This window comes from Haemorhous mexicanus, chromosome 1, assembly GCF_027477595.1.
Source record: "Haemorhous mexicanus isolate bHaeMex1 chromosome 1, bHaeMex1.pri, whole genome shotgun sequence".
NCBI classification, from domain to species: domain Eukaryota; kingdom Metazoa; phylum Chordata; class Aves; order Passeriformes; family Fringillidae; genus Haemorhous; species Haemorhous mexicanus.
Genome location: NC_082341.1, coordinates 119,669,879 through 119,682,639, shown reverse-complemented (window position 1 = coordinate 119,682,639; position 12,761 = coordinate 119,669,879). Strand labels below are relative to the sequence as shown.

Below are 12,761 nucleotides of genomic sequence, written 5' to 3'. Positions count from 1 at the left end.
GGCAGGTAATTCAGCTATTTCCACAAGAGCAGGACTCCATCACATGTAATGGTTACTCAGGAAAACAAACACTGTCCCTCTTCCCTCCTTCTTCCCCCACTTGCTATACTGTCTCTGGTCAGCTGGGGTCACCTGCCCTGGCTGTGTCTCCTCCCACCCCCCGTGCAGCCCCAGCCCCCTCCCCAGGGTGGCAGCACAAAAAGCAGGAAAGGCCTTGGCTCTGTGCAAGCCCTGCTCAGTGATAACAAAAACATCTCTGTGTTATCAGCTCTGTGTTCAGCACAAATCCAAAACACAGCCCCATACACCCACTGGGAAGAAAATTAACCCTAGCTCAGCCCAAAACAGCATGCAGATCCCATGTTTTTCTCACCTTTTGCCATGAACTCTGTTATTATATAAATAGGCTCTTCTTTGGTCACTACAGCATAAAGCCTAACGAGCTTATCATGCTGAAGTGTTTTCATGAGGTTGGCTTCCTCCAGGAAGGCTTGCACAGACATTGTTCCAGGCTTCAGAGTCTTCACAGCCACTTTGGTACTGTTATGATAATAACCTACAAGGAGGGAACACCATCAGTGCACTGAAGTCACTCTGCAGCCCACGGTGTCCCGACCAGCAGGAATTTGTAAGGCAGGTGAGGTTGGATTCCAGGAATAGCTACGAGCCTGAAAACAAGTGCCAGATGTAGCACAAATATTTATGCTAGAATTCCTTTTTATTTTGCAACTTTTACAGCACTGCAGAGAAAAATGATCCATTCCTTATTTTTAGAAATCAGTTATCTGAAAAAAAAAAAGCCACCAGATGATCTTACTTCACACCAGTTTCCATTCACAAGCAGCCCCTGAAACACTTGGTCAAGGCACATTTCAATGAATGTCCACTTAAATTGCCTCAGAACAACAGAGTCCAAGGACTGGCTGGAAATTTCTGAAGTATCTTAAATCCCATGATTGCACTTATTTCATGCATGCCAGTCTCATGCTTCTAATCCTTCCCGTAACCCTCAGTGCTCAAAATGGAGCATTAGGGGAAAGGTTCTCGTGACCAACAAGGACACACTGCCAGGACTGCAATCCTGCACTGCTCAGCACAAGATTTAAAATGTGATAACTTCTTATCACACAGCCCGTGCCAGGAGTGGAGGAGACTGTGGCTGTGGCTCATTTCTCTGTTTAGCAAACCTTCGAACGTAACATTCTAATTATATAAAAAGCAACTATCAGCAAAGAGAAAAGCAGCGAATTATTTTCAGATTACATGTTTGCCAAACAATAAATCAATGTCAAAGTAGTATTAAAAATACAGAGTGGCAAGCACTGATCCTAAAGTTTATCTTTACCCTAAAGCTCATCTTGCAAAGTCATATAATTTGAAAAATGAAGAAATAAAAGAGAGAGAAATAGGGATATAAATGCAACTTTTATCCCTCACCATACCCATTGCAACATTGTAGAAATATTTCTCAGAAGAGGGAAAACCTTCATGACTCAACAAAATAGCTTCATTTCCTTATTCAGCAACAATCCAGATCATTGCCATGATGGATACACCTCTAAACTGGAATCCACCATTTCCTTATGCTCTTTATTATCCAACAAAAGAAATCAGTGGCAAAGCAAGGACCTAGCTTCCAGACCTTAAGTGATTGCTCTGAGCACTGTATCTTTTTTGAAGAAGGATCATCATCTGAGAAAAGCCACTATGCCACAATCACAAAATATTCACCTGCATGATTATTAAATCTATTTTTCCAAACATGGTCAGGTCAAAACATACCAAAGACATTTCTCTAAGTTACCTAAGAGTAAGAAATTACAGTTACAGGTCAAATCCACTGTTAAAGCCCAGGTATATGATTTATAACTATCAGAATAACAGAAAATAAATATATTTCTCTCTGTCTAAGAAGCAGAAAGACTATTTGTATCATTTCTACTATTCCATTCCATGCCCTAAAAGAGCTCCACTCTCAATTTGTTGAATTCTCTACTGAACATACTAATTAATACAGCTGTTTCAGTGGAGTAATTATGACCAACACACTTAACATTAACTATGTAACAGTATTTTACATTCACTAAAGATATCCATCAAGCTCAGGTCTTTTGTTTTAAAAAAGATAGTTTGCTTTACTACACGTCTCTGTGATAGTGAGGTTTTCTTCTGTAAAGAAATCTACCTTGATCCTCTGGTGGTATTGTACAAAACAAATAGCTGGAGAGAGCACTAGAAATACCTGATCTTGGACTTCTCTCATGTTCATTTATTTCATCATGTATTGGGAGTGATGGGACACCAAAACAATACGGCCATGAGCTCTGTGAGCACACTCTGATACTTATAACAACTGCAGAAGAAAACACACTTCCAAAGCACACATTACTTATATTCTCATTCAGAGCTGATTGAATAAGAGAATCTTTTATACCTGAGATGCAAGCAAGATGTGACTCATTAATAAACTACACTATAATCACCACATTTGCCTTGTTAACTTTCCCCTTAGCCCTGCTTGAGAATTCTCTTCATGGATTATTAATACCACAGAGCATCATGATTCACATCATATCAGTTCTCACTAGGAACAAAATGCATAAAACATAGACCCTGCTCTGGTTTATCACATCACTAAAGCAGCTGCCCAGATGCACTGAACTCCGTGGACTAAAAACCTTTCATACCACGGCAGGAAGTTAGTCTCTTGGCAGTCTTAGCTACTGTTAGAAACCAAATGTGGAGCAAGCAATAGCATGAAAGTCTGAGGATCGTGTGATGATGTCTCACACAACAGGCCATGTTCTTCTCTACATGTTAGAATTGAATTCTCAAAAAAAAAATTAGTGTTTCAGGTATTTGTTTTGCAGTTGATTACTATTATTTAGACTGAGCAGTGTCTTGCATAGCCAGGCTGTTCCCAGACGCTTGCATGGGCTTAATCAGGCCAAGGTGTGATATGAACTTGTAATAGACAAGTGAGGTTGAGCCTACCATTTCTGAACAGGACTGAAGATGCAGAGCTTTGTGAACAAGCCTCTAATATGCAGCTTTCTCCTTCCTCTGCTTTTCCAGTCATTCCCTGCAGGGTACACTGGGAACAACTTGTTGGAGCTATGGAGATACGACAGTGCTAGAAGGCAGATAATGGCTGGAGCAGTTACTGTCGGGGGGGGGTACTGGGAAAGAGTCTGAGGAACAGCAGCTTCTCTGCATCCAACTGCACGTCAGCACTTCACTCCTTCACCTCCTACAGCCATCACCCAGCTGCAGAACAGAATAATGCAGCAGCAGCTCCATCTCTCACTCATCTCCACACAGCCCATTAAATGTGAAGGCAGAAAGCCCAGGCTGCACAACTGATGACCAAAACGCACACATAAGCACTAACTTGGTAGCCTAAACCCAGAAAACCTCTATAAAATGCATAAAATTGCACTTGTATTGATAGGAAAAAAAAAATGGGAAACTGATAGCAACTTTTCTCTGTGTAATAGTAACTCTTCAGAGCTGGAGAAGATTCACCTGCTCATTCCATAAAACAGATTTTCTGCACAGGTCATACAAGAACATAGCCAAGTGCTGGGGGCATATGGAGGCTTGCTTTTTGTTCCCAGGATTTGCTTACTCTTTCCATAATATAAGTCAATTTCCTCCAAATTGTTCAAGAGGAAGATGTCCACATGGATGCTCAGAAAGTAGTTATAGAGATACTAAAAAGAAAAGACCATAAAAGCTATAATTGCATATCTTCACATTGCAGTATCAGCATTATCTCTATATTCCCATATCCCTCAGAAACACAGCAGGGACCTGTGGAAAGCATCTGTCTGCAGCACCCCCAGGGACACCTCGAGCTGGCTGTCCAGGAATTGTGTCCAGTTGGCTTTTGATTCTCTCCAAGAATGGAGACACCACAACCTCTCTGGGCAGCCTGTGCCAGTGCCTGGCCACTGAGACAGTGAGTGTTTGGAAGGAACCTCCTGTGTTTCAGTGTGTGCCCCTCGCCCCTGGCCTGTCACTGGGCACCACTGAGAAGAGCCTGGCTCCCTCCACTTTGCACCCCTCCTTCACTGATTTACATACACTGAAAAGATCCCCCTAAGCCTTCTCTCAAAAGAGAGGTGCTCCAGTCCCACCATCACCTTTGTGGCTCTTTGTGAGATTTTTCCCAGTAGCTCTACATCTTTCTTTACTCAAAAAGACAATTCCTCTGAGTGGGACACTGTTCCCTCTGAAAGCACAATTCTAAGTATCCCTGATCAAGAAGAAATTCATTTAGTAATGAAACCGTGGAACAATAGTTCTAATTCACACAATGGCTGAAAAATAATTTTGTTCTCTGTGAGGAGGCAGTGTAAGAACCAGCTCTCAAATCAGGAGAGCACAGCAAGCAGCTTATTGCTCAGTACCTCTACATAACTCCCTGGGTGACCATTACAATACACAATGTTTGCTGACACCCTGCACCACACAGCTGACCTGAGATGCTTTTCCATCTGGAACTTCCTTGGTCCTAAGATTAACCATGCTCCTGATTTGAGAGGATCTGTGCCATGCAAATCATCTTCTTTCACTTCAGAAAGAAAGCAAAGAAGAGGAAATGCAGTGATTGCTTTCACAGTACATTAGTTTTTCTCACAGTGCAGCAATTCAGACATAGGGCTCAGGCCCAGTTTAGATGTTAAAATAATGACAAAAACAAGAGGAAGCATCTTGAAGCAGAAACACCCTTTTAAAGTTTTATTATTTTCTGTGTCTATGTGCAGAAGTAGTCACTTCCCAAAATGATCTGCATTTTCAAGCAGGTGATTAGCTCCTACCACAAAGTCTTCCACAGAGTTTCAGTGCAAGTTAAACATTTGTTGCCTTGGTTTATTAGGCAGAAATAACTGTACAATGGTTGACACTTGTCCTGACTAGTATCTAAACTGTCAAGGGTTTCTTAAGCCTCTTCTCATGAAGGCAGATAAAAGGCTGAATTTGGCTATGCTACATTAGAGATGTGCTGCTTGCACTTTTTATGTGATTTATACCAAAAGATTGCACCTAAGACTCAGTCAGAGCTCTCTGACTGACACTGTAGTTGAGTGTGTTTAATTTTCCACTCACACAGCACCAGTCTGTGCTTTGCTTTTCTAAATAAAGAGAGCATCTCTTCAAAGCAGTGACATTCCTGCCAGACTGACACACTCCCATGGATTACCAGAGACCCCTTCACAGCTCTTCTAGCCAGCTTTGGGACACACTTTTAAGTTGCTCGGAAATGCTCTGCCCATAGAACCTTAGGTCTTGAAATTAATAATGATCATCATCACCATAATCTGATCTTTTATTATAACTCTAACAAATTTATTCCTACTTAAACATAACATCCTAAAAAACAGTTTTGGGGAAAGGCTAAGAGAATGACTTGGCCTGAAAAAAACATCCTAAGGAAGACTTTGGGAGAAAGATATAGTTTACCCCAAATAAGATGCTAACTGGCAAAAAGTGTGTAAGCAATTAGTAGTACAAAGAACATGCAATGAGGAAGCCAAAAGAATAATCTGATGTCAGAAAAGGCAGCATTTCAAAAGCAACATGATTAAACCATTTTCACAGAATGTGACATTAGGCATAGCCCCTTGCCAAGGAAGTCACTAAGGCTGAGGAAATACTGCTTGCAAGCCAACAAAGCAGGTTATTCAGGCTATAATTATTAATGCTATCATTTTCTGCTGGGCATATATTAATGTTTACAACCTGTAAGTCTTATGACAGTTTTATTATTGCCTGATGAGTCAAGGTATGGGCTGTTCAACCTCTAGTGTTCTTACTGCATAAATCACCTACTTTCTGAGCAGCACCCTGGCAGACAACACTCTTGGGTTAAGTCTGTTCCCTTTCTTCTCCCAGTATGGCAGTACCATGCACTACATTGCAGGAGGCACCTTCTTCACAAATGGACCATGATATCTCAATCCACAGTTCACTAAAAGACATTGTTTCTTTCTATTTCATGTTCTTTAACACTTTCTGATTTGAAACAAAGTTCTGTGAGGCTCATTGGTTTTGAGATTCAGGAGCCACATCTTACTATAATCCTGTATTTCTGCCTCAAACCATAACAATAAACTCTATTGTCCTTGACCTTCTAAATTACAGTGCTTATTCACTATTTTTTTCCTTTAAAAGACACTAAAAGGATTTGTTCCACTTCCTTGCCAGGTATCTACTCCCTTTTACAAGCCCTCTCTCCTCATGAGAAGGTCAATTCTGGGCCTGATTTTGCTCTTTTACAAGTATACAGGATCAGGTTCATGTCCACTATGTTTTTTGAATGACTCTGAAATGACACTTCCTTCAGAGTTAAACACTCATTTCAAAAGAATAAACTTACCCATCCAGACTTCTCCAAACTGACCAGCTCCAAGTTTCTTCACTAATTTAATCGATTCCCGTGGAATTTCCCATGCATCTTTATCCCATGGTTTTTGAGGTTTGGGACTAATACATGCTTTTTCCAACTTTCTGCATAAGCCATCTGATTGCCCTGGTTTTCAAAGGAAAAACAAAATACAAAATTACACTCCTGTGCCACATGACTTGAGACAAACATTGCTTAATTGCACCAGCCAACCCACAATAATGTTCAAAATAACCAGATGCTATGATGAAAATGTAGCCTTTCTGGTGCTTTCACAGAAGTTCAAGTGCCTCTGATCTGAAATTTTGCATTCAGAGGCAAATTTAATAAAAAAGTATCACATGCATCTGGTTACTGTCAGATTATTAAGGGGTCTTAGTACAATTTTCACCAAGTAAATACAATATCAGATCTTATTCCTGATACTATGTTGATTAAGATGTACAATGGAGTCAGGTTTGGGAACTGTATTTTGAATTTGTCATTAAATTTTCTTGCAACACATTTTCAGACAGATGTGCATGCAAGCATAAGTAGGTCAACATTACTTTTTCTCCAGACACTGACCAGCTATAACTTTTATATGAATGTTGAAAAAATCTCATGTTTTCCAGCTGTGCTGAACAGCTAGCACACATATCCAACTAATCAGAAAAAATTCATGGCCAAGTACTCAGAATGGCTTTGAAAGATTACTATGTGATTTTATGTCCTACATTTTATTGTCCTGTCTTTATTTCCAGGTACAAGATTAAAAAACATGTATTTTGGAGTTTTGCAGCTAAAACATAGATAGACTTGTCCCTTCCTCTCCCCACCTTTTTTTTTTTTTTTAATAAATTTATACATTCTATAATTTTATTTCAATGCAATTTTATTTCTTTGAAGTATATGGAATATTTCTTCCTTTAAAAACCGATAATTAAAAAACCGCATTTACAGGAAAAATAAAACCAACTTCACACTCAACATTAGGTACAAGACAACATTCACAAGTCTATATGCATTTCTGCTAATTATGAGTAAAAATTTACTCTCAAATAAAATTTCATTTACAATGTAGGCAATTCTAATTATAGCTTCACATCACCCTAAGTTTGATGAATTGTGTTATAAAGCTAGTCTTCATTTCACAATGGTATGCCACCAAGCAACCAGCACTAGATCTAGTTATGGTAACCACAATACTTGGGTTCCAATCAGTTTTACTTCATCTTTAATAACATGCATGCCCAACTTATTTAGGGAAAAAAAAAAAGAAAAAGGGAAAGCTTTGAAACAAAAGAAGAAACCATTTATTTCCTTTACAGAAAATAATGGCTGCATTCTAATAAACACTTCACTAAATTATTCAACTTACTTTGATAATGTTTGATCATATCATTGATGTTAGGAAAAGTTATTCTTGGAGAGATGTAAAATCCTCCATTGTCTAGACTCCTGATTTTGTAGTGCTTAATAACGTCACCATGCTCTGGATCATAGTCTCGTATGGAGAGAGAATAGCTGCCTGTGGATAAAGAAGGAACCCTCATTAACAGATAGCAAAAATCTACAGAGTCCACACATGCACAGTTGAGCCTAAGAAAATCACCAATTTGTCTGCTTTTCTTTTAGCTCCCTTATTTCCTCAAAAACCATTTTGCAATCAACAGGAGGAAGTTGGCAAAAACCAGCCCTGAACTGGTCACCAAAATGCTTACGGTCACACTTTCTTTTTCAATCTTATTCAACAAACTCACTGGTTCCATATTCCAGGCAGCTCCACAGTCAGTGCCCAGGTTTGCAGAAAGTCCCCCAGCTCGAGTAGAAGTGGCTGGGAGAGCAGGACTGAGGCTCTCACCCTGCTCAGGCAGAAGCTGAAATCTGGAGATCAGCATTTTGAAAAAGGAACATGTTGGTTGTCATGGGCCAACCAGCAAAAGGATAGTTTGGAGATGGCTTCAGGCATAGATCAGATCTGTTGATCTGCTAGATCTGTTGATCCCTAGGCAACCCTAGGGAGCCTAACATCATCTGGGATTTAAATTGGGGCAGGAGAGCATCTGCCTTTAGCTACAGCACTCTTTGTTTCTTCTACTTGTACAATTCTTGCCCATTTTCGAAGGATATAAAAGGATCTCTCCCCCTTATCTCTCCTCACACACATATCCAGTGATTCTGGGGAGTACTTTCCCATACTCTCAGTACCCTATGTAGAATTTAGGAAATTTCCTTTGAGAACTTCACTTAAGAGTCTTCAGCTGAGAGCACAATGACACAGGCCCATTACAGATGATACCTAGTCAAGAATCTGCAGTATTAGAGCCAAAAAGCTACCCCGTGGAGTGGAGGCATGACCTGCTAAAAGGCTTCATGTGTCTTCTTCTGCAGAATGCAGTGTTACAGCATCCAGCTGGAATATCCATCCAGACTTACAGTCAGAGTCCACAGGCTGGGGCTTCTCAAAGCTGAACAGCCTGGAGGCTTCACTAAGATTTTCAGTACAAAGCAGTCTGTTTACAGCACAAAATTTTACCAAAAAGCTTTCTGAAAAGAATCCCACTACACTGCAGAAGTGGGAAAGTGGGAAAACCCTCATCATGCACTAAATACAATTTTAAACTTGCAGCAATGGATACAGACCCAATAATGGAAGACAGAATGCAGCAGCTACTATTACAGTAATATGCCTTTCAATAAAGGAGTCACAAAAATTAAGAAAAGATGCCACTTCATTCATTCCTGCTTCTTGTCAGTGTAATCACACATGCTTTTTTGTTTTTCCTTTTATCTCAGCTTGGGTGTTAGCCTGCAGCTCTCTCTTCTCTCTTTTTCTCATTCTTCTCACTCCTACAAAACTGCAGAAAATTCACACAATAGGATGCACTGAAACTACTCCACACCCAATGCCAATTTTTGTGTAGACTGACTGCATGTTTTTCTCTCTATATCAATTCCAAAGTACCACCCCAAAACCTACCTTTTAATGTTTCACTTTCTCTGATAAGGAAAGCTCCAGGACCATTTCCAGGAGCCAGGAGTTGTCTTTCAGCATCTTTTCGGGTTATGTCTTTGAAGAACCATCTGGAAAGTATTTCAAAGAGTTAGAACCACCTCTTTGCCCACCCAAGAAGGATACACCACCAAGGTGAAGAAGTTTGTCAGAATTTGGAGACTGGGAGAACTTACTCTTCTGTTTCCAGGGTGTTTACTTTTGCTACATAGTTGCTGGGTATGAAACCTTCTTTTCTTGTGGTGAGAGATTTTGCTCTCCACCATTCTCCAGATCTGAAAAACAAAACCAGTAGTATCCACAGGAAAGGAAAATGATAAATTGTTAGGTTCTAGTCTGCTGAGAGCTTTGCCCAGGCTGGAGAGAGAAGCACAACCTTTCCTCTGAGGCCAAGTGCCCTGAGAAGCCACTGGCTCCACCAGATCAACATTTGGTCACTGTTACTGAGGCCAGCTGCCAAGCCAGAGAACTGTAGACTCAAAAATGGTTTGGGTTAGAAGGGACCTAAAAGATCATCCCTGTCATAGGCAGGAACACCTTCCACTGCAGTGGTTTGTCAAAATCCTATCCAATCTGGAATAACTCCATAAAGCATTTGTACTATCACATGTAAGAGAGCTCACTTATCATTCCTACACCCGTGGTACAAGTAGGATATTAAAGCACTACAAAGGGAATTAGATGAGCCCAAAGAAAATCTGCAATACAACCAATATTGCCATACTTACTCTTCAATAACTTTCAGTTTTTCTCCTTTTTTGAAGGACAAGTCCTCTTCATGAATGCCTTCATAGGGATACAAAGCTACCACAATGACTCCCTGCTCCTCTGCATCTACAAAAGCAGATAGACAAAGGCACATTCACATCACTTTGCAGGCTGACATGGGCACAGCACACAGCTGTGGGATTTCTATAGAAACATACCTGGACTGACAAACCTCTGTCCTGGTAAGAGCTGTGCTTCTGGATTTGCCTACAATAAAATATGTCTTTAATTAAGCAGTTTTAGATCTTTGTGATGATCTTAAATTACAATTACATATTATACAGTTGCTTTGGTATCATCTCGTATGTCTTAAAAGGAAATGCTCGGATTTTTTTCTCACCATTCTTCAAAATATGTGTTATATATAAAAACATATTATTTATATGACAATATAAAAATATAGTAAGTCCCCCTAGATTTTAACTTGAGCAGCTCAGACCTTGTGAAGGTGTGGCACAAGCTGTGGGGAAGAAGTTCACAGCTTTGGGACTTCTGCTGAAGAGGCTTTAGGTAGGGCACTTAAGCAGGACAGTTATTACCATGTAGCTGTCATGCTAAAGAACTACAAGCATGGTTATGCCACTAAGACTGTGCAAGGAAAAAAACCAGAGTGATTTAAAAAAAAGGTAGTTTGTGATGTGTGTTCATCGACTGAGAGCACACTGAGTTCACTGTGTCAGCTGGGGAGAGAGGAGAGCAGGGGGCCATTCACACCTGCAGAGAGCAGGTCCATGAACAGGGGCAGTCAGGACACAGTTTCCTCAGCACAGTAGAGAAGGTGAGGAAAAAAAAGGTACCAGTCAGGCTGCAAATTAGCAAACCCACTTGGTACCCAGCAGAATTCCCCATCCTAGTAGTACTCTTCTTTCCAATGCCAGGCAGTACATATGGGACATGTTAGCCTGCTCCTCCCGCAGCACAGGGCTGCTCCCTGCACCACTGCACCCTCCCATCCTCACCCACACACCTCAGGCAAGGCTGAGTAGTGGCCCTCAGTGAGCAAAGCTGACTAGAGCTGGTAAAAAATCACCCATGATTACTTCAGCCTTTAAATGGAATAACCAACACCCGGATCCCATAGCTATTAAAAACCCAACACCAAAGCTTTAAAAAATGGATCTAAACTACTTCACGTTTTCTGATGTCATCTAGAATTCTTTTGCAGGCATGGTTATAGCTACTCAAGCATTGTTAAGTTACTTTTTTTTATACAGAAAACTATGACAAACATAAAGTAGCAAACCACCATGTTTTAATTTTTATTCCTTTAGGTACTTATTCATTGAGAGTGAACTGCACACAATTTGAATTTTTCCATGCATATGCTTTGGACTGAAATTTAAGTTACGCCAGTCATGCTTTGTTCTTGCTACAGGAATTCTCTCCTGAGACTATCTACTTACTGGCCTTTGCTGTTTATTGGACGTTGGATCCCTCACATAAATAGTTCGTTCAGTTTTACGTACTGGTTGATTCTTCAAATCTTCGTGCAGATTGTCTTTCCTTTTTGATTTTATACACCCCATATTTCCTGTTGAAATAAAAAAGGTGTTAAACAAAATCCTTGTGCCATAAACCAAGCCCTTTCCCGTGAAATCATCTGAGCTACATAGTAAAAATGTTCTTCCTTCTCATATAAAATAGTTCATGGGTAAAACAACTGAAGGTTAGGCCCACACACTGATAGCTCTTTTCTGTTGCAAAGGAAAGAAATTACGTTGTCTCAATCCACAGAAAAAGTAAACAGTTATTTACCATTTCTTCAGATATTTTAAATATCTTATATTTTATCCCCAATCTACTTTTCCCTGCCCAAAGCCCTTGTATCTTTCTGATACCTCTCTGAGCTTTGGAATAGATATAATAAAAATGCAATTATTGCAGGGATAACTTTTATCTGTATATTTTAAAGAAAAGACTCTTCTGGAAGATATAGGAAAAAAATTCCTGTCCAAATTCTGAGAACTGCAGCTGGAAGTAGCACCGCCTGTATCTCCCCACTTCATTTTGCAGATGCCAGTCTAGCAGGGAGCTCTGTTTGATTCAAATCCCTGCCTCACATGAGGCTGATGACTTGTGCAGTCCCAGCTCCATGGCAGACTTGCTGCTACTGTGACCTTCAGCAATGCATCTCCTTGTTCACACAGGAGCAGCCTAAAACAGCCGATGTGTGTGCCAGTGATGGCAAGCCACCACACAAGGATTTCTTCTTCAGTGTAATTTAGAAGGCTAATTCTTCTCTCAGGATGTGCATCCATGCTAAATCAGATGAAATACAGCTGTTAGCATCTGCATGACTGGAACCTGACTGCTAATCCCGTGATACAATTACATAGTACTCCAGCAAATATATATATAACATCATCCCTACAATCCTCCCTCCAAGGAGGGTAATTATACTTACTCTTCAAAGAATCCACTATGAATGCTTTTCAACCCTCTCCTTCCTTCCTCTCTCCCTCCTTTCAGGTCAGTGCTCTAATGCTAGGTTCACAGTCACATTTTCCCTTGCAGGCACACAGTCTCACTCCCCCCTGCCCTAATTAATGTTTAAAGCCAGTTCTTTGAAGAACAATGCAAAACCTAAAA

At 40.3% G+C, this 12,761-nt stretch overlaps 1 protein-coding gene across 6 annotated transcripts in view; it reads right to left on the bottom strand.

Moving 5' to 3' along the window:
- The window catches only part of LYN (LYN proto-oncogene, Src family tyrosine kinase), a 48,924-nt gene that overhangs the window by 16,132 nt on the left and 20,031 nt on the right, over positions 1-12,761 (bottom strand). For 3 of the 6 annotated variants that reach the window (XM_059860759.1, XM_059860766.1, XM_059860771.1), the window contains exons 2-9: positions 11,576-11,703; positions 10,331-10,379; positions 10,133-10,238; positions 9,581-9,679; positions 9,372-9,475; positions 7,770-7,919; positions 6,383-6,535; positions 374-556 (exon numbers count right to left, since the gene is read on the bottom strand). In XM_059860759.1, coding sequence (XP_059716742.1) covers positions 374-556; positions 6,383-6,535; positions 7,770-7,919; positions 9,372-9,475; positions 9,581-9,679; positions 10,133-10,238; positions 10,331-10,379; positions 11,576-11,698 — 967 coding nt within the window. In that variant the 5' untranslated portion in view covers positions 11,699-11,703. The remainder of the gene's footprint in view (positions 1-373; positions 557-6,382; positions 6,536-7,769; positions 7,920-9,371; positions 9,476-9,580; positions 9,680-10,132; positions 10,239-10,330; positions 10,380-11,575; positions 11,704-12,761) is intronic. The other 3 variants (XM_059860778.1, XM_059860787.1, XM_059860785.1) reach the window with 1 other exon arrangement.